This window comes from Adiantum capillus-veneris, chromosome 22, assembly GCF_014529385.1.
Source record: "Adiantum capillus-veneris isolate H3 chromosome 22, ASM1452938v2, whole genome shotgun sequence".
NCBI classification, from domain to species: domain Eukaryota; kingdom Viridiplantae; phylum Streptophyta; class Polypodiopsida; order Polypodiales; family Pteridaceae; genus Adiantum; species Adiantum capillus-veneris.
In genome coordinates this window covers 125,977,033-126,000,571 of record NC_140952.1, presented here as the reverse complement: position 1 = coordinate 126,000,571, position 23,539 = coordinate 125,977,033, and the positions used below count along the sequence as shown (strand labels likewise).

Below are 23,539 nucleotides of genomic sequence, written 5' to 3'. Positions count from 1 at the left end.
TTTTATTACCTACCTACCATTGCATTAGTGGTTATTGCATCTTCCTTGATCTGCATCGGGGTCATGTCCCTCTGTGGCAATGTGTGATCTTTAATCATTGTACCTCTGGTGGGATATCGGCCTTGCTTGTGGGGACTTACCTTGCTACTGGTTCTAACCACATACCATGGGGACTCACCGTATTAATACTTATATTTTGAGATGGGGGCTCTTTATGTGGGAACTTGTACTATCAACCTAAGTGGGTGAATATACCCTATTCTCACTGGTGGTGGCAATAAAAGGTACCACCTAATCATGGGCTTCTTAAATATATTGACTATATTAATTTTGCCTTTTGGCTACATCGAGGCATGTACTAAAATCATCTCCTCCTGCTTTGGTCTCGTTGATGCCTTGAACACTTCCTACTATGCTACATCTATGCCAAGATGAGTCATGTGCGCCTGCTTATTATGTGTTTCCCAAGCATGGCATGTCGTTTTTTGCTATTTTCCTTGGGCTCTCACATTCCTTCCTCATCCTCCCCCCGTGCTCAGTTATTGGTGGTCTTCCTTGCTGCTTGTGGGCCGCTGACTCACAAGATCTAGGCAATTAATGATGGCCCTGTTTTGGTGACTCCCTGCCTTTACTGCTAGATCTTCTACCAATGTTGCTTGGGAGGTGGTATTTAGCAGCTAGTTTCTACTCTCAACTGGCTAACATCTATTTAACAGGTGAGGGTGTTTTTCCCCTCACTTAGCCTTGAATCACTATATTACTTTTTTAGTATTTGAGAGAGACTCGTGGATTTTTCTCGTTGTCCCATAATATGGATCTGATTGAGAAATTTGAAGTTTAACAAATCGGTGTTGAACAACCTTTACTGGGGGGGTTTGTGTAAACACATTTCTATGGATGTGATGATTGATCTGGTATCTGTGATTATCTGCATATTTACCCAATACAGGGATTATCCTAATAATTTTATAACTATCTAAGTTGTAATTCTCTAGGGAGCTTTACCTGCATCTGCTTGATGAAGTTTTGATGAATGATTATCTTCTGTATTTTACTGCAGTAATCCCTGGCAAAGTTGATTATTTGGCATAAAAGTGATGGTATCACATTTGTAAGGTGCATTGTGACTCTCGAATAATTAACTTACTCCCTCTTTTGATATAGCTTTTGCTTCTATCTTTTGTCTTTGTGTACTAAGTGTTGCGACCTGATGTGGGTCCTAAGCACCATGAGATTGATTGAGCAATATGCTCCTAACTTCCCTTTTGTGAAAATTTCAACGCCCTATTCGTATTAACTGATGTGGTCTTTATTCATTACTCTATACAGCTTTGTTCTCAATTGTTAAAGCATAATAGTTATTTATTTTTGGTAAATTCTGTAGGAAACCACCTTCTTTCACTTTTCTATTGCTAACATATATAGCTATGATGGCTTGGTGGGGCTGGTCTTGACTTAAAATTGTTGCCTTATAAAACTTAAGATATCTATTGAGGGTGATTTTCTATAGTTATTACTCGTTTTTCAAGAAAACATAAGAGAAAGATTGTATTGTCTTGTACTTGCCCCTTGGAAACTAGACTATTTTTGTCATTTTGCATTGTACAAAGATTGCCTATAAACTTTTGATATGCTATACCTCGAGGGTGTTTTTTGACTTTTTGGATACACTTACCCCTTTGGGGATAGTGCTTGGGATGGTTGGCCCTCAGGCTGATAAAACTTTTTGAATGATGGCTTTAGTTCTTGAGCTTGAACCTACTCTAGTCTTGGTTTTTGCAGACCCTAGCTAGTGCTAGGTTTGTAACAAGGAAATATAAATCTGTAATTTACTTTGATTCCTTTTGAAGAAAATTGGATCAGATGGGATTTCAAATTTTTAAGTTGTTGTTGTGTGGCTCTAACATTGAACAATCCCTTAAATTGGATCAAACATTAGCTAGCACCGGTTGGGGTTACTTAATGCTTTGATTATTAAGGTATTTTGTTGATTTTTACGAAAACAACTTGGATACTTGTCTGATACAGATATGATTGTTTGTGGGACTAGCTTGAGGTGCATGTACAAATTCTTAGATTGACTACTTATACTGAATTTATGTTCAAAACATTTGCTTCATAAGGGGTAATGACCATTTGAAGCCCTTAAAGTCATACTTTATGTTTCAACTACTTCACACTTCAAAAAATTATGGGGACAACACTTGGATCAGAAGGGATGGCCTTCTAATCACAATAAAAACTTTTGAAATATTTATCTTTAACCTTAAAAATATATTTGGAAGAATGATAGGTTTATTAAAAAGAACATTTTATCAGGGTATTTCAAATTTCAAATAAGAAATAAAATAATTAACAAAGACATAATGCTATGTTAACACTTGGATCAGAAGGGGTGGCGGCCTTTTAATCACTATAAAAACTTGGGGAAATACACTTCTCTAGGTTTATCTACTTGCTTTTTGAAAGGGTCCAAGAATTTAAAAAATGATTGAAAGATTCTATACAAAATTTTGTTAAGCACTTAGATAAAAAGGGGTGATGGCCTTCTGATCAAAATGCAAACCACTTGGAAAAATATAACTTTTAGGTTTTTAACCACTTACTTTTGCTAGGTTATTGATACTTGGTATTGTGACACTCTAAGCTACTTAAAGGATGGTGGGTTTCAATTAAATTTTTTTTAAGCAGGACATGGATAACAAATGATGCATTCGTTGAACACCTATAATATGTATTCAAGGCTAACGAATCTGTTGTCTTGTTTATATAAATGCAAGTGAGAATTCTATCTTTACTTATGAATTTTTTCATTTAGGTGCGATATTGAAGAACCGGGCTTCCTTTGCCTAGTGGACCTCCATAACTCAATAGTTTTTTGTATAAGATCATTGAAATGATCCCTCATTCTTATTATATTGTACAAAAATGAATCTAAGATTGAGTCTCTTTTGTACAAATCTATGTCCAATTATCTAAAGCCAATTGTCTTTTGATTCTTATGTTCTTTTGTGTATATGTATTAAGTTTAATACAACACACACACACACACACACACACACACACACACACACACACACACACACACACACACACACACACGTATCATTATCGGCTTTGATTTTCTCTTGACTAACTTAAACCATGTTTTATACACACATGCTACAAACATCTCTTAGCAACCTACTAATGATTGTGAACCCTTAAACCCTATTTTGTTTTAAACTACTGCTATTACTATAGTTGTAAACCACTTCTCTGATCAACCAAGTGTCTATGTGGGAATAAACCCCTAAGCTTCAAATTTTGGATTTCTCTCACTAATTTGGGGAACTTTCACCTTTTTTCTGTCTATGGAACCCCCCTCTCTAAACCTCTCGTGGGAACAGTACCCTTTACGGGTGCTTGTGGTGTGATACACCCTATTTGAAAATAAAATCTCAAAATTTAAAGGGGTTATAACCCCCAGGCGGGATATGTAATTAAGTTTTTTACTAAAACCTCTCATTACACGTTCCTCCTCCTTTCACTCTTGCTCCCTCTCTGCCGCACACCTCCTGCAGGCAGTTTAATATGCACACATCTTTTTTGCTACTCTCTCTCTCTCTCTCTCTCTCTCTCTCTCTCTCTCTCTCTCTCTCTCCTAAATATGCCTCTACTTAATACCCGTGGTGATTGGGTGGCGTTACTGCCTACCTCGAGGCTTGGACAGTTTGAGTATGCAGATTATGTGGATGCTCCACTCAATGAAAACTCATTGGCTTAACCTCTAGGAGCTACTATAAATGAAGGTGAGGATTGATTTGGCCCCTCACTTAGCCATTTTTGGTGTGGTGTGAGTCTGGGAAAGTTAGATTGAGTGTTGTCCTTCTCTCTTTGTTTGGTGGATTGCTTCAATACCTTACATAGAGTTGGTCGAACAGGGCGGGCCCTCGCAGGTTGGTTCCAGAACATGTTGTGATTTATGCATCTTAGTTTCCATTGCCTTAAAGAGTTTTTTACCTTGCTCACTGTGATGCAAACTATTCTCTATGAAAATATGATGGGTTTTGTTGCCAGGGCTGACTATTATGCAGTTGTGATTGCTTGAAATAATTACTTCCTAGTTTAATTACTGCATTCTATTTTTCAAAAGGGTATTTTTTGACTTTAAACATTGGTTTCAACTTAATTGGTTATGCTCTGCCAAATTTGGTGATTTTTTATTAAAAAGACCGGCACACACTTCATCTCGTTTCGGTTTTTTGTGAAGGCCACGAGAATGATTGAGCGATATGTGGAGCTCCTTCTCATGGCATGAGGATTTTATGTACTATTATAAGTTTGTGCTCAAGACAATCATACTTTGTTGTTTTTACTCGTAACCATTTTTTAAAAAAAGGGGGGAATGACTTTTGGAACTACTAAGGCCGATTAGTCTGTTGTTACTTCCCTCGGGTTGGGATAATGACCACAACGTTGGGGTTGATTATCAATGGATATAAGGCACCTTAAAACTATGTAGTTTTTTGCTGAACAAACCGTTAAACTTGCAAACACTCATTTCGTATTTACATGTGCATAAATAAACACTATATTATATGTTTTTTTTCTCAAACATTAGCCGGTTCCTGTTATTTAGGAGGGTTTTTTAAATAAACCAATTTCAAAATCTTTTTGGCTTAACACAAACTTTATAAACAAACTTCTCCCATCTACTACTTTTTCTGTTTGCTTGGTCTTTTTAGGCATTGAACTATTTTGAGGTGTGATGGGAAGTCTTTTGCTCATTATAAATTCTAGAAATATCATCAGTAGTGTTGTCCAATATTAAAGTTTTTTTTTCGCCTTTAAAAAAAAGAAAGTGAAGGAGAAAGAGTGGTGACTTTTGACAGGCAATGAGCACTCAAAATCACTAGATTCCTTGCTAAACTCGAACTGGTTTTTAATAAGATAACAAATGTAAACATAGACCTTTTTTTTAAAACAGCTTTACCAAAGCTACATAACACATAAAACACAAAACTCTATGGGACAAAAATAGGGATAAGACACTTGGATCAGAAGGGGTAGTGGCCTTCTAATCAGAACTTAATCTAATTAAATAAATATAAAAGTCCTTTAAAATTGGGGTATTTAGTAACCTTATTTATAACCTATAATCGTACTTGAATCTAAAAAGGAGTGGTGACCTTTTTAGATCTCAAGTTAAAACAAATCTAAAAAGAATTAAAGAAACACACCTTACACTTTATCAATGGACCAATGGCTTTATAGAGAAGCAACAGATTCAAAACAAAAGTTTTTTGAGATTGGATATTCACAATTTTTTGGATAGTACGCTTAAGTTTTTAAAAAAGGTTGTAAGATGGACATGGATAACAACTGATATGGTTCATCGACATTTGTAACATGTATTCAAGGCTAATGAATATGTTGTCTTGTTTACATGGATGCAGGTGAGGACTCTATCTTCTCTTAGAATCTTTTTTGGCTTAGCTGTTGTCTGTCATTGATGTACCTAAACCTTTTTCCACACTATAAACAGTCGCTCTAGACTTACCTATGTACAAAAATACTAGACTGATACCTCATTCTCTCATTAATGTACAAAAATGAATCAAAGACTGAGTCATTTTTGTGCTACTCCTTGTCCCTTGTCTAAAGCATTTTGTCTTTTGAACTATTATGTTCTTTTGTGTATAAGTATTAGTTTAAAAACAGCAATACAAATGTCCTTTAAACACAAGGCTCGCCCAGTTTTTTGGGTGACCGGGACGCTGGCTTTAGTGATTCTTTGGCTTTTAGGCTAGGATAGACACACTATTGTGTCTATAATTCATGTTTAGGTTGATTGGTGTTAGGTGGTCTATCTCAGATTATAGTCATGGGTTCCTCCTCACGGCCACCATTGTCCTTAGACTTTGCCAATTTTAGGGTTGCAGGTTAATTCGTCTTTACTTACCTTGACTTTTTTTCTTTTTTTTTAAACATCGGGTACACACTTAGGATAAGATGACTGCTCGCATGAGAGTCATCCATGAACCACTGAAACACGAAAGGATAACGGAGAAAACTAAAAAATACCCTATGGCTCACACCCCCCCCCCAAAAAAAAGGCCCACTCCCATAGAACAAGACCTTTTCTTGTTAGAAAGGCAAAAGGCAATGTAATCTCTTATCCAAAATAAACTCTTTCTAATTTATCTAGCTTTTGTTACAGGCCTTTCCCTCCCCCAAGGTCTGGAGTTAGCTTTGAAACCTCTTTCTGTAGCTACCTTCCCTGTCCTTCGATGTATAAGCAACTTGGATGCATCACAACTTATCTTTGACTACCCTTACATGTGATATAAATAATCATATATCCTACATATGCTCTCCTTCAATGACTGGGTCAAAATTTTGGCTACTTTAGACAAAGATGCTGCTGATGGAATAGCTATGATCTCTTAATACATCGCCCAACTACCTGTATTAAACCTACAATACAATTAAGATCTTGCTCACTTTTCTTCTTTTGGTGCTGAGCTTGCTAATTTTCTTAAGAAGTTATGTGGCCTCAATTGTTAGTACCCCTACTATCCCCGTTGTTCCACAAACTGGTGGCCTCTTTTGTAGAGATAGTGTCACCTTGTAAGCTATTAAAAAATTCCAAAGTAACTTATGTACCCTCAATGACTCTACCCTTTTAGAGATGGTTCCTAAAGTCTCCAAAGTCTTCCCTTTTCTACCAGTTAGACAAATTGAAGTTGAGTCTTGTGGCATAGTCCATCAGCTATGGGTTCTTCCCAACAAAGCTTTTTTAGCACCCATTCTCAGTGAAACATGGGTCTATCTTGCCAACCTACTTGCTTGTATAGGCAAAGATTGGAGACTCAAAGTACTAAAAGGTGGACAATTTCTAGACAAAGGAGAGCTCATTAAGGCTCCGTTTAACCTCAATTTCATTGATCACTCTAAGTGTGCTTCTAATGCTGGCCTTTATATTTGAACGAAAGGTAATATGGAATTTGCCAAGAGCAATCCCGACTTCTACACTAAATCTATCTGGAATGTCTTTTGTCCCTACTTAAAATGTGCTTGTAAGTTCCTCGACTCAAAAGCCTCCTGTGATTCCAGCATCACGTGATTTGACCATGCTATTTGATAAATTCTCAATCATTTGGAATAGGTTTTTTTGGAAAAACCTATAGACTTCCAACTATCTCTCATTTGCTCCTGGTTGGGTGGCCAAGCTAAACCTCTAATGATTGCTCACATTGCATTTCAATACTTTTCAAAGCTTGATGCTTGACGTCCTTAAAGAACTCAAATTGGATGAGCCTGGTGCATATCTCACCACCTATGCCAACTACAAGGGTGTTCAAATTTCCACTAGTTTACTCAAACCCTGCATTGAGGATGAGTATTCCCCACCGCTCAAAAGCCCTAACTCACTAACCACCCCCAATAACTCTTTTACATCTTTTCTAACACCTAGTACTTCTTCTAGCTTTAATAGAGGAAAGTCTCGTAGCTTCACTAGAGGTAGAGGAAGGAGCACGCCATCCGATACCTCCTTGACATGTAACTTATTTACTTTTCACTTATTTTTTGTCCCCTACGGGAGGAAACGTATTTCCAGCAAGAATTCTGTGGCAAATCATATCTATGTACATTGTTTATACAAGAATGAACTCCTTGATTGGTTTCACCCAAATCTATCTTTTGTGAGTGTTTTGATATACTTTTTGGCAACCATAACCTGTTAAATAATGTCTTGATAGGTTGAACATATCATCAACCTATTAAGAATCTAATTTATAGCAATAAATTTTTACGTCACGATGAAATTCCTTCATGTTCCTGTGAAAAGTATGATGCTTTTTGTAAAGACTTTGGTGATTTAGGTATGCATGTCTGCACTTGTGATCTCAAAATTATTAATGATTCCATAGTTCGGAGTATCATTGCCAAAGGTCTGAATCACATTCTTGGTTTTCCCAAAAAACCCATACCTTGCCTTTCAACTTTACTTAGCCATTTGACTGAGTTGATCAACACTCTCCGACTGGAGAAGACAGTCCTACTAGACATATCCAAATTGGTTAAACAATGTTTCTTTCAAAAAGTGCCTCTTTTACCACATAACTGGTTATCAACTGATAACACTTGGATCACTCCTGACTTTAGTCTAAAGATTCAGAAAGTCACACAAAAATGGTTTGTTTTGTCTTGATAAAGCAGCTAAGTGCCCTATTTTTGTACGTAAAAACCTTGCATGGAGGGTTGCTCCCTTACATCATACTGGGGTTGAGTTTGTACTACATAACTTATCTTCGATTGAAGCCACTTTACGTATCTCAAATTACTTTAGTAATCTTGGGTATTTTCTTGATGCTGTCAAATTACCTGTATTATTTCCTTCCTATAAGCATCACATACATAAATTTTGGTGGATTTTGGACGCCTCAAATGGGATCTTTACAAGAATTACTAAGGACATCACTTTGTGCCTAAATCACATATTAACCGTATTTTGAATCAGTGTGTGCAGAGAAACAAAAATATGTTTAGATTTTCTTAAAGTCCACTACAATCCATTTTGGCTAATAAAAAACTTTCCAGAAGGAACACTCAACTTCCCCAAACAAATTTTTCATCTCTTTTCTGTTGACATTACTCAATGCTATGAAAACATCCCCCTCAATGGAGATATTGGGTTGAAAAACATTTTGGAAAAGATGATTAAGATTGCATTTGGCAATGCTTAATTAAGAAGCCTTTTTTGCACTTCTCTTGCAAATAAACCTAGATGGGCAAAAAGGACTAACTTAACACATATTGCCCACTTTGATGAGAATAAGCTATATGACCTAATTTCATGGCTTCTTGATAATTGTTTTATACATTTTGGTGGCAACTACTATAACCAATGCCTATGCCAATGGGCTTTTCCTACTCACCACTTATGTGTAACCTATACCTAGCCTAATTTGAATATATATGGTTTCTTAAAACAATGGAAAACAAAAATGTCTGCCACACTCTTTCCCTTTTTAATCATACCTATAGATACATGGATGACATCCTTAGTCTTTATAATAAGACCTTTCATGAATGAAATCACGTTAATATATCCTAATTGCCTTAAGGTTGAACATACCCTGGGTAGTGGTTTTGATACTCCTTCTTTTCCACTACTATACAATTCCTTAACTTCTCAATCCTACTACATAGCCCCTACACTGGTAACTTTGATCTCTATTTTATTTGGAAAAGGGATAGCTTAAATATCTCTTTTGCTGAGTTTATAAAAAAGAAAAGTAATCGGCCATGTAAACCCATGCTAAATACATGTATTATTTTACTCCACATGATTTTCTATTCCTCTTCTGATTGCTTCATGACATGGGAGGATATCAATCACCTTATTAACCAATTTTGCATTAATGGTTTCAACAGAATCGACCTGATTAACACTATCACTAAAGCCATCTCACATAATAATTGGCTTGACTTAAGAATTAATTATACTAATCTCATCACATTAATAAGGCAGTAGGCCCATACTCAATGGGCCTATTGCCGACTCATCGATTATGATGCATACACACAGACACATATCATTATCGGCTTCGATTAGCTCTTGATGAATAACTTAAACCTTGTTTTATACACAAACAACCATCTCTTAGCAACCTACTAATGATTGTGAACCCTTAAACCCTCTTTTGTTTTAAACTATTGCTATTACTATAACTGTAAACCACTTGTCTGATCAACCAAGTGTCTAGGTAGGAACAAACCCCTATGCTTCAAAATTTTGTATTTCTCTCACTAATTTGGGAAAATTCCACCCTTTCTCTGTCTATGGAACCCCCCTCTCTAAACCTCTTGTGGGAACGGTACCCTTTACGAGCGCTTGTGGTGTGATACACCCTTTCTAAAAATAAAATCTCAACAATTAAAGGGGTTATAACCGCCAGAGGCGGGATTGGTAATTAAATTTTTTAATAAAACCTTCCGTTACACGTTTGTTCCCCTTTCACTCTCGCTCCCTCTTTGACACACACCTCCTACAGGGGTGCTTGCATATGTGATGCGGACCTCTTTTCTGCTATTTTCTCTCTCTCTCTCTCTCTCTCTCTCTCTCTCTCTCTCTCTCTCCCCCCCCCCCCCCCCCCCCCCCCCCCAACTATGCCTCTGCTGAATACCTGTGACGATTGGGTGCCATTACTGCCTGCCTCGAGGCCTAGACCGTTTGAGTGAAGATCGTGGGGATGCTCCACTCAATGAAAATGAAGGTGAGGGTTTCTTTCGCCCCTCAGTTAGCATTTTTTGTGTGGTGGGAGTCTCAAGAAGTTAGATTGACTGTTGTCCTTCTCTATTGTATGCTTTGTTTGGTGGATTGATTCAATGCCCTCCATGGAGTTGGTCGAATAGGGAGAGCCCTCGCAGGTTTGTTCCAGAAGATGTTCTGGTTTATGCACCTTAGTTTCCATTGCCTTAAAGAGTTTTTTACCTTGCTCACTATGGTAAAAACAATTCTCTATTAAAATATGATGGTTTCTGTTGCCGAGGCTGACTATTATGCGATTGTGATCGCTTGAAATAATTACTTCCTAGTTTAACTACTACATAGTATTTTTCAAAAGGGTATTTTTTGACTTTAAACATTTGTTTCAACTTAGCTGGCTACGCTCGGCCGATATTTGGTGATGAAATTTTTTATTAAAAAAACCGGCACACACTTCATCTGGTTCTAGTTGTTTTTGAAGGCCATGAGAATGATTGAGCAATATGTGGTGCTCCTTCTCATGGCATGAGGATTTTATGTACTATTATAGGTTTGTGTTCATGACGATCATACTCTGTTTTTACTCGTAACCATTTTTTTTCTTAAAGGGAGGGATGACTTTTGGAACTACTAAGGCCGATTGGTCTTGGTTTGGGATAATGACCACAACTTTGGGGTTGATTATCAATGGATATAAGGCACGTCCTTAAAATTATGTAGTTTTTTGCGGTACAAACCGTTAAACTTGCAAACACTCACTTTGTATTTAGATGTGTATAAATAAACACTATATTATATGTTTTTTTCTCAAACATTAGCGGATTCTAGTTATTTAGGAGGGTTTTTTTAATAAAACCATTTTCAAAATATTTTTGGCTTAAGACAAACTTTTTAAACAACTTCTCCCAGCTACTACTTTTTATGTTTGCTTGGTCTTTTTAGGTATTGAACTATTTTGAGGTGTGATGGGAAGTCTTTTGCTCATTATAAATTCTAGAAATATCATTAGTAGTGTTGTCCAGTATTAAAGTTTTTTTGTATTTATCCGCCATTAAAAAAAGAAAGTGAAGGAGAAAGAGTGGTGACTTTTGGCAGGCAATGAGCACTCAAAATCACCAGATTTTTGCTAAACACGAACTGGTTTTTAATAAGATAACAGATTGTAAACATAGACCTGTTTTTGAAAATAGCTTTACCAAAGCTACATAACACATAAAACACAAAACTCTATTGGACAAAAATAGGGATAAGACACTTCGATCAGAAGGGGTAGTGGCCTTCTAATCATAACTTAATCTAATTAAATAAATATAAAAGTCCTTAAAAATTGGGGTATTTAGTAACCTTATTTATAACCTATAATCGTACTTGAATCTAAGAAGGAGTGATGACCTTTTTAGATCTCAAGTTAAAACAAATCTAAAACGAATTAAAAGAAACACGCTTTACACTTTATCAATGGAGATTCATAGCAAAAGTTTTTTGAGATTGGATATTCACAATTTTTTGGATACTAGGCTTAAGTTTTAAAAAAAGGTTGTAAGATGGACATGGATAACAACTGATATGGTTCATCCACACTTGTAATACGTATTCAAGGCTAACGAATATGTTGTCTTGTTTACATGGATGCAAGGACTCTATCTTCTCTTAGGATCTTTTTTGGCTTAGCCGTTGTCCATCATTGATGTATTTAAACCTTTTTCCACACTATAGACAGTCGCTCTAGACTTCCCTTTGTACAAAAATACTAGAATGATACCTTATTCTCTCATTAATGTACAAAAATGAATCAAAGACTGAGTCATTTTTGTGCTACTCCTTTGTCTAAAGGCAGTTGTCTTTTGAACTATTATGCTCTTTTGTGTATAAGCATTAGTCCAAAAACAGTAGCACACAAACGGCATGTCTTCAAGTCTTCTTATCTCTCTCTCACACACATACACCAACACACACAACCCTCTTGGCTATATAAAGCATCCCTTGCGAACCAATACAACCTATGCTTATCAATATCTACACTCACACTCAGCACTTGCAAGATGCTTTGGAGTGCTACCATACCACTGCAATCATGCCTCTCAATACACATTCACACACGCATAGCTTGCATTCACAGTAATCGTCCGCTTTGAGCTACCATAATCCACAACTTGGAGGGCTTTCCCTCACACACAAGGTGCACCCCTGCATACATCACTTGCATATATAGTAGGCTGTGGCTTGGCTTTGTTTGTGTGCTTACTTACGCTCTCCATTATACACACAACACTTCTCGGCATACACACACATATGGTATTTTAGTATTATTTGAGGTCACAATAGCTAGTGATTGTGCTCATACCTCAAAAGGCAAGTTACAATTATCTATTCAACTCCAATGTGCATTGACAACTATCTTTACACTTGTATTAATTTGCAAGATTATATTACATTAAGGGGCTTCTATATGACAGCCTTTCAAAAGTGCTTCTTGATCCTTATTGGAGCAAGAAAATTGCCACTCTCGAAGCTATGGAAAACGACATGGTAGGCAATGTTGTAGAAGGGACTACTTCCAACCAGGTTTTTAATAGACCTTTGTCTCATAAGGTCCACATGTTGGAGCTAGTTTTTCACTCATAATTAGCCATGGTTTTGGGTATGCTTAGCTTGGTTTCATGCTTTTCATAGTTTGCTTATGTAAGGTTTTTTTACCTTTGAATTATAAAAAAGTTTATAAGCATACGTGATAGTTGAATACCTTGATAAACCCACAATATCCTACGGAATATTGCTTTTTTATGCCATGCCTATTGTTGCATAAAAAGAAAAATAGACTAATACACATACACTATATTGTGATTCACTTGTAGCTTTCATAGCGTAATAGAAATTATATTCCCATACCATATTCAAGCTTACATCAACTAAGTAAAACTCTTGGCAATAAATGGTTAAGTTTTACGGCTTGCTAACCATGCTTACACCTAATAGCATTTGCTAGATAATATACAAAATTGAATAGAAAACAAATTTTACCTTGATCAATTAACAATCCATGCATACATAGCAGTGAATTGTTTCGACACTAAAGTTTCATGACATAAAGACTAAGGTTTTACGTAAATAATGAGGTTTAATCATGCAAATAATTCTATTTCTAGGATTGCTCTTTCACTCCATGGGCAGTGTCCCTAGATATAATTTTATATGTTTTCTTTGAAGGACAATCATAGCCTTATCTACACAAAGTAATTGGTTGGCACTGTTGATTACCACTTGATGTTTTGCTTTGACAATACTGTTATCTCCATATCTAAATGGTTAGATGCATGAGTTTTTTCTTAACATTTTTTTATAGTAGTACAAGTTATTTCTTGCTACTTAGAACTCTTGGATTGTGAACGCAAGCATCATAGGAGCTCCTAAATGTATTAATTTTTTTTCAAAAAGGTAATTTATCACAAAAATTGCCCCCTTACTATACATGTTCCCCATATGTCTAGCACTATTCCAAAGAACCTAAAGCTTGAATCTAGATTTTACTTTGGTTATTGTGCTTAAATTATTGTTGAAAGGGGTTGAGCAAGTAGCAAGCTTGCACCAAAATAATTTAATAAATATACTCACTTAGATAGAAGACTGGCATTACCATTCTTTTTATATTGGACAAACAAGAATGTGGTGATAATATGGACATGGATGATAACTGTCGGATCCATCCTATACCTGCATTCCATGTTTAAACAAAAATACTGACGATTTTTTTGATGGGGCGGAGAACAAGATTAATCAATCTACTACACTTGGGTAATCTATAGGTCATGCCACTTAGGCTTGAAGGCTCAAGTGGATAGAAGCAGAGGGAGTCTCTCTCTCTCTCTCTCTCTCTCTCTCTCTCTCTCTCAGCAAGAAATGCTTTCTTTTGCTGCCAGAAGCAGAGGGAGTCTCACTTATATCTCAATATTGAATTGCTTCATCTTCTTCCTCTCTCTCTCTCTCTCTCTCTCTCTCTCTCTCTCTCTCTCTCTCTCTCTCTCTCTCTCTCTCTCTCTCTCTCTCTAGTGGATTAAACCAATTGGTTTGGACCACTAGTCAATGTAAGGAAACTGCCTCACTTGCGGAGGCTATAGGGCACATTGAGTTTGGTCCAACCTGTGCACATCACAACATATATATATTTATTTGGTTGGCTTAAGATGATTCTCTCAACTAAAGACACACCATGATCCACTTATCATGCTCCAAAATTGTCGATTTAAAGCAGCATCGTATGATGTTGAATTGACAATAGCCTGTGGTGGCCACTAGCTTTTCTTGCTTCAAGCTCAGGGTTTTTTAAATCACATTGATTGCTTTTTTTTGTGTGCTACAGAGTCAAGTGGAGAGAGCTTGGATAAAGTTGGAAAGAGACAATTTTTGTAGAGGTCTCAATTGGATATATAGGGTTTTGTCATCGAGCTAAAAGCATGATAGGAGACAAGGCCCAAAAGCCACACTGCTTAGAGCAATTTGCATGCATGAAATTGATATCCCCGTGCTTTGTTCATTGACGACCTATAGAAACTGACTTTTGTCACTTTTGCATGCCAATGATACATATGTTGTTCTTTCCTCTAAAACCAAGATTGCAGACAAGGAGAAACACAAAAGTAAGCATTGAACTAGCCTCTTCTAGGCTCTCTGTCCCTCATGACATAGGGAGAATCAAAGGTTTGAAATGGAAGCTTGAGCATGAGGGTAGGTAGAAAGAAGAGGAACACTGCAGAAGTAGTTGCTATGGTAAACATGATAGAAAACTTGATTGTGATAGTCGATACGAGGGTAGTTATCGCAAAAGAGACGATGATGGAGATCGTAATAGACATGATTGGCATGATGATGGATCTAGAAGGTAATCACGAGGATGTGGTGATCGAAGGACTCAAAAAGAGCATGATGATCGTAGGGATAGATACAATGGATATGCTGGCAATGACGAGGACGACGAACACAGAGATCGGAGAAAAAGGGATTGAGATGATAGAAACCCTAGCTCTTCAAAAGGGCATCAACCATATTACGTTGAGCTATTCAATGTTTATCGAGATAGGGTTTCATGTGTCATGGGTCATTGTTGCTTTGTGCAACTTGTTGGCGGCTTTCGTGAGATCAAATGGAAAGGATTGTGCATGTGTCACAAATAGCCACATGGATGATTGCTAATACAAAGATATTATGAAGAGAGATCTATAGGTATGGCATAAGGTTGTTTCCATGATTGGGATAGAATTAGCCTTACCATGAGGGATGTGGACCAAAAGACAATGCAAGTTCTTCTACCAATGAAAAGAACCTGATCTTTAAATAAGGAATATAATCCCTCTAGTATGAATCAGCCTCAACAAATCACAAAGGGATTTCTCAGGTTATCATCACAGAGGAGGATGGCTCTTCTAGGCGACCACTAGAGAGAATGAGTCCACCTAAGCGATGGAAAGGTAAGCAACTGATAGTGTCAAGAATCTTGGACCTGAGGGATTATCCTAATATGATGTTGATTGATCTTGACTCTTGTATCAAGACGAAGGCATTGAAGAGGAGCTTGAAATTGAGCTCAATGAGAATGAATTTCCCTTCTTAAGAGGAAAACAAGGTACTCCATTGATGTGTCACCTGAGATAATCTTAAGAAAATCAGACAGTCCTTAAGGAGCTTTCTATCTAGAATGTAGTTTCTTGGGACATGTTGATTTCAGGATATTCCCAACATGGTTATGATGAGAATGTGAATACGAAATTAAAAGAGAGGAATTCACATGGCCGTAACAAGGACTTGAATACCAAATTGTCAGAGAGAGATTCAGGTGTGTTATCTTGTTGGACTACGAGGAAGGGCATGGCTTTCGTTTTTTAAGAAGTTTGGAGAGACACTGTGTCGACTCTCCACCATACTTCTGTATGGCACTCACCTAAACCGTGCACTCTTTAATTATTTGATATTTAAAAAAAATTAGTACAAAAAATTTAACTACTGCTTTCCTTTTTCTTTCGTAGCTCCTCCAAGGTGCCGAACAAACTTGTTCAAGTGACGACAATACTCATAAGGTTAGTGATTTCTCTTGATGGAGAGTTTGCATGCATCCTTTACAAAAAAAAGGGGTTTTGATTTCACAAATGTGTTACACAAAATCTTCTATCTTTATTTCGTTTTATCTTTCTTGTTAAGAAAAAAACTTATCACGAAATTTACCCATATTATCCTATTTAGTAGGTGATACGGGACGGTGTTTATTCATTAAACCTGCAGAATCTTTGAAGATGTGGCAACATGACAAAGCATGTGAACTCTTGGCTGGTGTTTATCCATTAAACCCGAAGAATCTGACAGATCCTACGAACTCGCACTACAAGCTGGACGCTCGTCATGGGGACAAAAGTCGCGAAGGGTCGCCACGTGTTGGGAGAGGCAATGAGGGATGCAGGTCCATTTGGTGATGAGGGGCGTTGGAATGCAGACGATGGCAAAGCTATCCGCGACTTCTTTTTTCTAAAGATTACGAGCAAAGCGTAGTGCATCATATGGGTCCGTGTTGCTGGTGTAGGTTGATAGATTTTGATGCGAGAATAACAACAATGTAAGAGTTCAAAACCCCACCTGACGCCTTTTATTATTACTGTTGGATAGGTTCACATGGAATGTCATCCTTGCAGGCCCTCATCACTATATCACACGGGCATGCTCAAATGGGATCAATGGTGGAGGAGGAAAATGCGGGGCGCGCCAATCGTTGACCGTCAGATTCGGCAGTTGCCCCGAATTTACTAGTCTGCCCGAATTTACAAATTCGCTCCGAGTTTACTAATCGGCCCACATTTACAATATGACATACTCGAATCCCCTATATTGCAAAGAACGCATGCGAGTGTAGTGGTTAGTGCACATGGCCCGTAGTGGGGAGGTTGCGGGTTCAAGAATGGGGTGCGGACTGCCCCGAATTTACAAGCCTACCCGAATTTACCAAATGTCTCGAATTTACAAATGTGCATATGATGGTCCGAATCACCTGCACCGTAGATCCGATTTGAAGGCGCCCGTGCAAGATAGTGTGGAGGCTCACCGGCCGGAAGAAGAATCTCTTGGAGGCAAAATGAATAAACATGAAGCATTGGAGTATATTTACCCATTAACTACAATGAGTATTAATACCAATTTACATTGACATGTATAAATACGAAGGCGAAAGTCATCTCGATTAAAACCTACATCTGCTTCGCGCTGCGGCGAGGTTGCGAGAGACATCAAGGGGCGCGCGCGCACACACACATACACACACACACACAGAGAGAGAGAGAGAGAGAGAGAGAGAGAGAGAGAGAGAGAGAGAGAGAGAGCGAGCCATGGCCGAGCACTTGGCTTCCATTTTCGGGACAGAAAAAGACAGAGTGAATTGCCCTTTCTATTTCAAGATCGGGGCTTGTCGCCATGGGGATCGGTGCTCTCGCCTGCACAACCGCCCCACGATAAGCCCTACCCTGCTGTTTTCCAACATGTATCAGCGGCCTGACTATACCACTCCTGGAGTCAACGTGCCTGCACAGAATATTGACCCTCGCAAAATTCAGGAACATTTCGAGGTATCCCTTTCTTCGATCTGCATCGTAATGTTTCTCTCTTCTTTGGCCCGTTTGTCTTCTTCCAATTGTGCTGGGTAATCTGAAAGGCCATTGTTGTCAATTCTGTCGGCTTAACTTTGCAGCTTTACAAGAATTTTGTGGATTCAGGATTTTGTTTTGAAATTCATTCAATTTCCACAAGATAGCTTTGTTCCCTTGAAACTTTGCTACGCATGTAGCATAGTGGTTTTAAAAATGCAAAATTTGTATGTTTGGGTCAGGTCATTGTGCCTGGTCTACATCCTCTTAAGCTTTTCTGCTTAAGATGTTTTTGTTTTGATTTCAATCTCTTGAATAAAAGAATCTTACAGCTATGTGGGCCGGACGTATGCAGATTAGTACGTTCAGAGGTGCTATTACTGTTTGAACAGTGTGAAAACTAGGTGAAAACCCTCTTCACAACACTGTCAAACTACTATTAAGGGGTCAACCCCAGGTATCTTTTACAGGAAACAAAAAGGTTTCACGTAGCTGTAGGGGTATCTTTGAAATGAAACAAAAGGTAACATGTCGAAACAATGACATGACAAAACACATGAAAGCAGAAAACGATTTACAAAAATTATCATCAGAAAAAGGTCTCATTCATACACTTCTGATCCTTATTTAAGGATGGATTTTTTTAATTGGCATCGAAGGTGATGAGATCATGTACTCAGTGTAGGTAAGCTTGTGTCATGCTCATGGTTTGCATGTGAATGGCTGTTCAACTTCTTTAGGTAGAGTGAAAGTGTATCAAAGCTAATTATGCTACTAAGAGGAAGGATACAAGCGAATAGCCATCATAGGTCATCTAGTGCTGAGAGATCCACGTGGAGTATCTCGTGATTGCTTAGGTTTCTTAGCCTCTTGTGGGCGTGGAGAAGTAGATTGTCTCTTATTCCTCTTGGAACGTGTGGGAGATCTACCTCGCCATTGGCTCTTAGTCACATTGCTCTTAGCAACATTATTCTTAGAGTAGGGAACGTTTCCTTTTCTCTCTTGGTCATCATCATATCTTTGGGCATGACTGATGGCTTCTTCCAAAGTTTTTGGATGTTGGGTCTTGACCTGAAGACAATAGTCTTTGTGAAGAACCCTATTGACACCCCGTATCTTTTGGAATTCATCTAGACCTGCTAGTTTTAATATGATTTTCCGATACTTCGAAAGGTACTGTGTGAGAGAGAGGCCAAACATGCGGCATGCATCTCATGCTAACCAATTCTTGTCTTCTTCATTGGAGTCCAAAAACTCTTTGGAGAAAGAAGCTTGAAACGTACCCCAAGACGGAGGGCGAGCATCTATTGGAAATGTCATCCACCACTTATAGGCCTTGTTTTTAAGAGAGACTTGTTTTCACAGCCGTCTTTATATCCGGGGTGTGTCTCAATCTATGAATATCACTCCATTTGTGTAAGAACTTATTGACCGCATCCTTGTTGCGATCATGCTCTTTCCCATGAAACTCAGAAATGGTGATATTCTTAAGTAATGCATTGCTACCTTCTACATCTTCTGAAGCACTTGTCTCTTGGACTCCTTGAGTCGTGCAAGCTTGGTTTCCTTAAACCGTGCCACTTGTGGCTCCTTGAGCCGTCTGTGAATTCATAAATTTCACAAGTAGCTCCGTAAGATTTGTAACATTTGCATGGAGTGCAGAGAGGTTGCGTTCAAGTACGCTTTGGCGTTTTTCCAAAGTCTTGAAAGTGGCCATATCTACAAGGCTATGATCTCTTAGATCATCATCGTCATGCATATTAGTGTCAGCAGCACCCGTGGTGCCCTGATTTTGATCTACGTGCTCAAAATCAAAAGTGCCTTGATTTTAATCTACGTACTCAAAATCAAAAGTGTGTAGGTGGGATATCCTCACTGGCCATGGTAAATACACACTAATGTAAAGAGAGAAGAAAAAAACGTCAACTTGTATCTTGTGAAGCTTGAAGTTTGTGTTTTTTATGCTCCGCGACTTGCGTTGCATGCGAACCTTGCCTTGCGAAAATTGTAGCGCTTCACATGTCGTTCGTCATAAGAACACCTTTGTTGATTCTTCACAAATACTCGTCGTTTTTGCGAAGGCTTTTGTTCACTTTGAAGCTACCTCCTTGAGGAAAAAAGAATGTTTAGAGGAAAATTTGTCTTCCTCCAAGAAGTGAAAAGGAAGGGTGAAAAAAGAATGTTTGGAGGAAAATTTGTCTTCCTCCAAGAAGTGAAAAGGAAGGGTGAAACTACTTCCTTGAAGTTTGAAACTTTCCCTTTTTTTTTAACTTTTTTTTCAACACAAGTATGCTATCTTTCCTTGTTATACACAACAATGCTCAATAGCTTGATGGTAAAGTGTTGGTCTCTTACCCTTATGGGGTGGGTTCAACCCTCTTTCATGCAAGGGTTAAACGGGCCTTCCTACGCGCGCGCCAACGGAAGCCTTCAGAGCCTCGGTGCCGTAGAGTTCCGGTCCAGTTTGCCTTGGTCGCCCGCCTTAGTCGCCCTTTGTGAAGGGCGTAGATGGGGCGGCGTGGTCGGCTGTTGCTGTCTATCTTCGTGCGTTGTGCACAGAAAACTATGCCTGCCTTCTTTTTGTTGCACAGCGGAGACGACGTTGTCTACAGATATCGTCGGAGAGAAGCAGCGCATCGCATCGCATCTACAGATATCGTCGGAGAGAAGCAACGCATCGCATGCACATGCAACCTTTGGTCTACTAGATTAGCCTAATTGTTTGGACAAGAATTGATTGATCTTGATTATGTTCTTGTCGTTTTCATGCTGCTAAATCAGGTCTTATCAGAGTGGTGCTTTGTTTCTACTCTACTGCAATTATTAACTGGCGTCTTTTATCTCCAATTACACGTTATGTTTGCTTGTCCTAAGATTTGTTTTGTGCTGTTTCGTTTTCTTTCTGTAGAACATGCTTCTGTTTTCTTTTCAGGATTTCTACGAGGACATATTCGAAGAGCTGAGTAAGTACGGAGAGCTGGAAAGTCTGAATGTTTGTGACAACATGGCTGATCACATGGTACTATTTCTGTGTTTCTCTCTGTGTTGTTCTTTCTCTTCTAGTTCTTTCTTGATTTTGATGGATTATGATTGGTTGCTATTCAGGTTGGTAATGTGTATGCTCAATTTCGAGAGGAGGAACAGGCGGCTGCAGCTTTACAAGGGATGACTGGGAGGTTTTATGCTGGTATAGCTTGAAACTGTTGATATGGTTTTTGGCATAGTTTTCTTGGGTTTTTCTGACATCTTATTGTTTTTTCAGGTCGTCCTATTATCGTGGATTTTTCTCCAGTAACTGACTTCAGGGAGGCCACTTGCCGGCAGTATGAGGAGAATACATGTAATCGAGGGGGCTATTGTAATTTTATGCATTTAAAAAAGACAAGCAGGTATTTTTGGATGTTCAAAGGTACGAATTTTGAGTGGAAAGCAAAGATAAGTATAATTTGTTGATATGTCCCCAGGGAACTACGGAAGAAGTTGTTTGGGAACCACAGGAGGCACAGTCGTAGTTGCAGCAGGAGCCACAGCCCTCGCAGGGAGTATGATAGACGCGACAGGTCTCATGATGATTATTATCCTCATGGTGGTGGTCGGGGTGGTAGGTATGGCGGAGATGAAAGAAGATATGACCTTGATGATAGAAGGTATCGCAGAAGAGATGACGAGAGGGGCTATAGCCCTGCTGGTCGTCGTCGAAGCCCTGCTGGATACAGGAACCGAAGCCCCGTGAGGGAGGGAAGTGCAGAAAGAAGAGCCAAAATTGAACAATGGAATAGAGAGCGTGAGCAATTGCAGCATAGCAATCACGGCAATGCCAATAACTATTAGCATCAGCAATGATGTTTAAGGTAATCAAGCCATTGCCTTTACTTTTAGCTCTACCTGGGACGACGACTGCGTTTCACATGCACGTGGAAGCTACACTCTTGTAGCTCACAGGCAGTTTGATTTTGTGCAGGTTTGCAGGTTGAGGATGCTGCACTCTGCCTTGTGAATTTAGATTGTATGCATGATGGGGGTTGTTGCAAGCCCTTGATATGTGGGTGGGTGTTGTGTATGCATGAGCAGTGCTTGCTTCAAGAATTGTATGCAATGTGCGTGTTTGCAGTCGCAGGGCCAGGTTAGGTTTGATGGAAGATAAGCAGGGTTGGTTTGCGTGGCTTTTTGCTTTGGAGGAGCTATAGGTGGATTGGCAGGTGTTGCATATAGCGTTGCTGTCAATGATTGTACGGATTTTTTGTTGTTTCAAGTTTCGGTTCTCGGATGTCTTATCTCATATGCTTGTTTAGGTGTGCAGGTTTCAGGTTTCCCTGACTCTGCTGAGCCCCAAGTGGTGCTAGTGCTAACAACATCTTTGTTTACAGGTGGAGTTCTTATTGACAAGTGCTGCTGCAGGCAAGGATGCAGGTTAATCTTGAAGTGTCTTCCGCACGGTCTCACATGCTTAGTACAGGGAACCTGTTAATACTTGGCATTGTGCAGGCGTCTCTTCAGCTTCGTTCCTAACCGATATATTCTGCAGGATCTTTGCTTTTGTTCTACAGTCTAGGTGGATTTCTAGGTGTCTTCAAGGTCTTCAAAAAACATTGGCTGATGTAAATGGAGTTTTCAGCTTTTGCTTGGGAAGTGATGAACCCTGCTTTGTATGAAAGCTTGCTTTGGTTGTGGCAGATTCTAGATCATGTCAAATTGATATGGGCCTACTGTTTTGCTCGATGTAGAGATTCTCGATTAATGTTTGCCTTAGTTTGACATGGATTGGCGCTGTATTATCTTTATTAAGGTTACTTACGTATTGAATCTATCTGCGAATTGCTATTTGTTTCTGGTGAGCAGTTGTTTCAAGGTGTTGGAGAAATTGAAGAATATGATGAAATTGAACTCACTTTCCACAAGCAATGAGCTGAATTAATTACAAACCAATTAGAAGGATTATGCAGCTGAAGAAAAGTCCCACAGCTTTCCAATAAAGGCCAAGCAAGCCATCAAGAACTCCACACAAAATCATTAGTCTGCACTCCAAAGATGTACACATTTACACACATACACGAACTACATTTGTACATGCATGTCTCAGAATACATACATCTTCAGCAGCCAACAAGCTAATGTTGCTCTACTGATGGTACAGGGAGTAGGTTGTATGGCTACTTAACTTGAAGCATCTGTGCAAGCTTGGGCTCAATCCTCGTTGGCGTTTATTTCCTTTTTGTAGGGATGGTGTGGCTTTGGGGGCATGGTTTTTTTAAAAATTTGAAAATCACGATTCTTGTGATGCGCTTGTAAAAGTTGGACTGTGATTTGTTGCCCTGCTCTACCTTATGGATGATGTTACGGCTAGTTTCTAGCATGAAGTTTGAGACATCTCTTCCTTGTTGACCACACATTGGTGCTTTTATGCTAGTAGCAATGGGTTGGAAGCTCTACACTCTTGCTTGGTTTTGTAAGACCTTAGAATACAGTAGCAGCTTCAAAGATGTGGGCGTTGCTTGATGTACTTTATTGATAGTGCTCTTAATCCATGGATTGCCTTATTATGAACCTTCAGAAGGCACAATGCCTTGGAGTGCTTAAAATTTGCTATGAAATTTGCCACAAGTAGTATTGAAAGCTAACCAACTTGATAATGTGGAGGTGAGGGTTGTTAGAGCCATGTGTGATG

The 23,539-nt window shown here is 38.7% G+C and overlaps 1 protein-coding gene across 2 annotated transcripts; it reads left to right on the top strand.

Annotated features, from left to right (window-relative positions):
- Positions 1–17,474: 17,474 nt before the first annotated feature.
- Positions 17,475–22,697, top strand: LOC147430173 (splicing factor U2af small subunit B-like). Of its 2 annotated transcripts, none has more exons than XM_086494674.1 (6): positions 17,475–17,856; positions 20,807–20,893; positions 20,980–21,061; positions 21,137–21,263; positions 21,339–21,725; positions 22,242–22,697. In XM_086494674.1, exons 1-5 carry the CDS (start codon positions 17,620–17,622, stop codon positions 21,703–21,705), a joined length of 900 nt encoding a protein of 299 aa, XP_086350800.1. In that variant the 5' UTR covers positions 17,475–17,619; the 3' UTR covers positions 21,706–21,725; positions 22,242–22,697. The 2 variants fall into 2 exon arrangements, with proteins under 2 accessions (XP_086350800.1, XP_086350799.1); XM_086494673.1 differs by having other exon boundaries at positions 21,836–22,697.
- Positions 22,698–23,539: the final 842 nt, after the last annotated feature.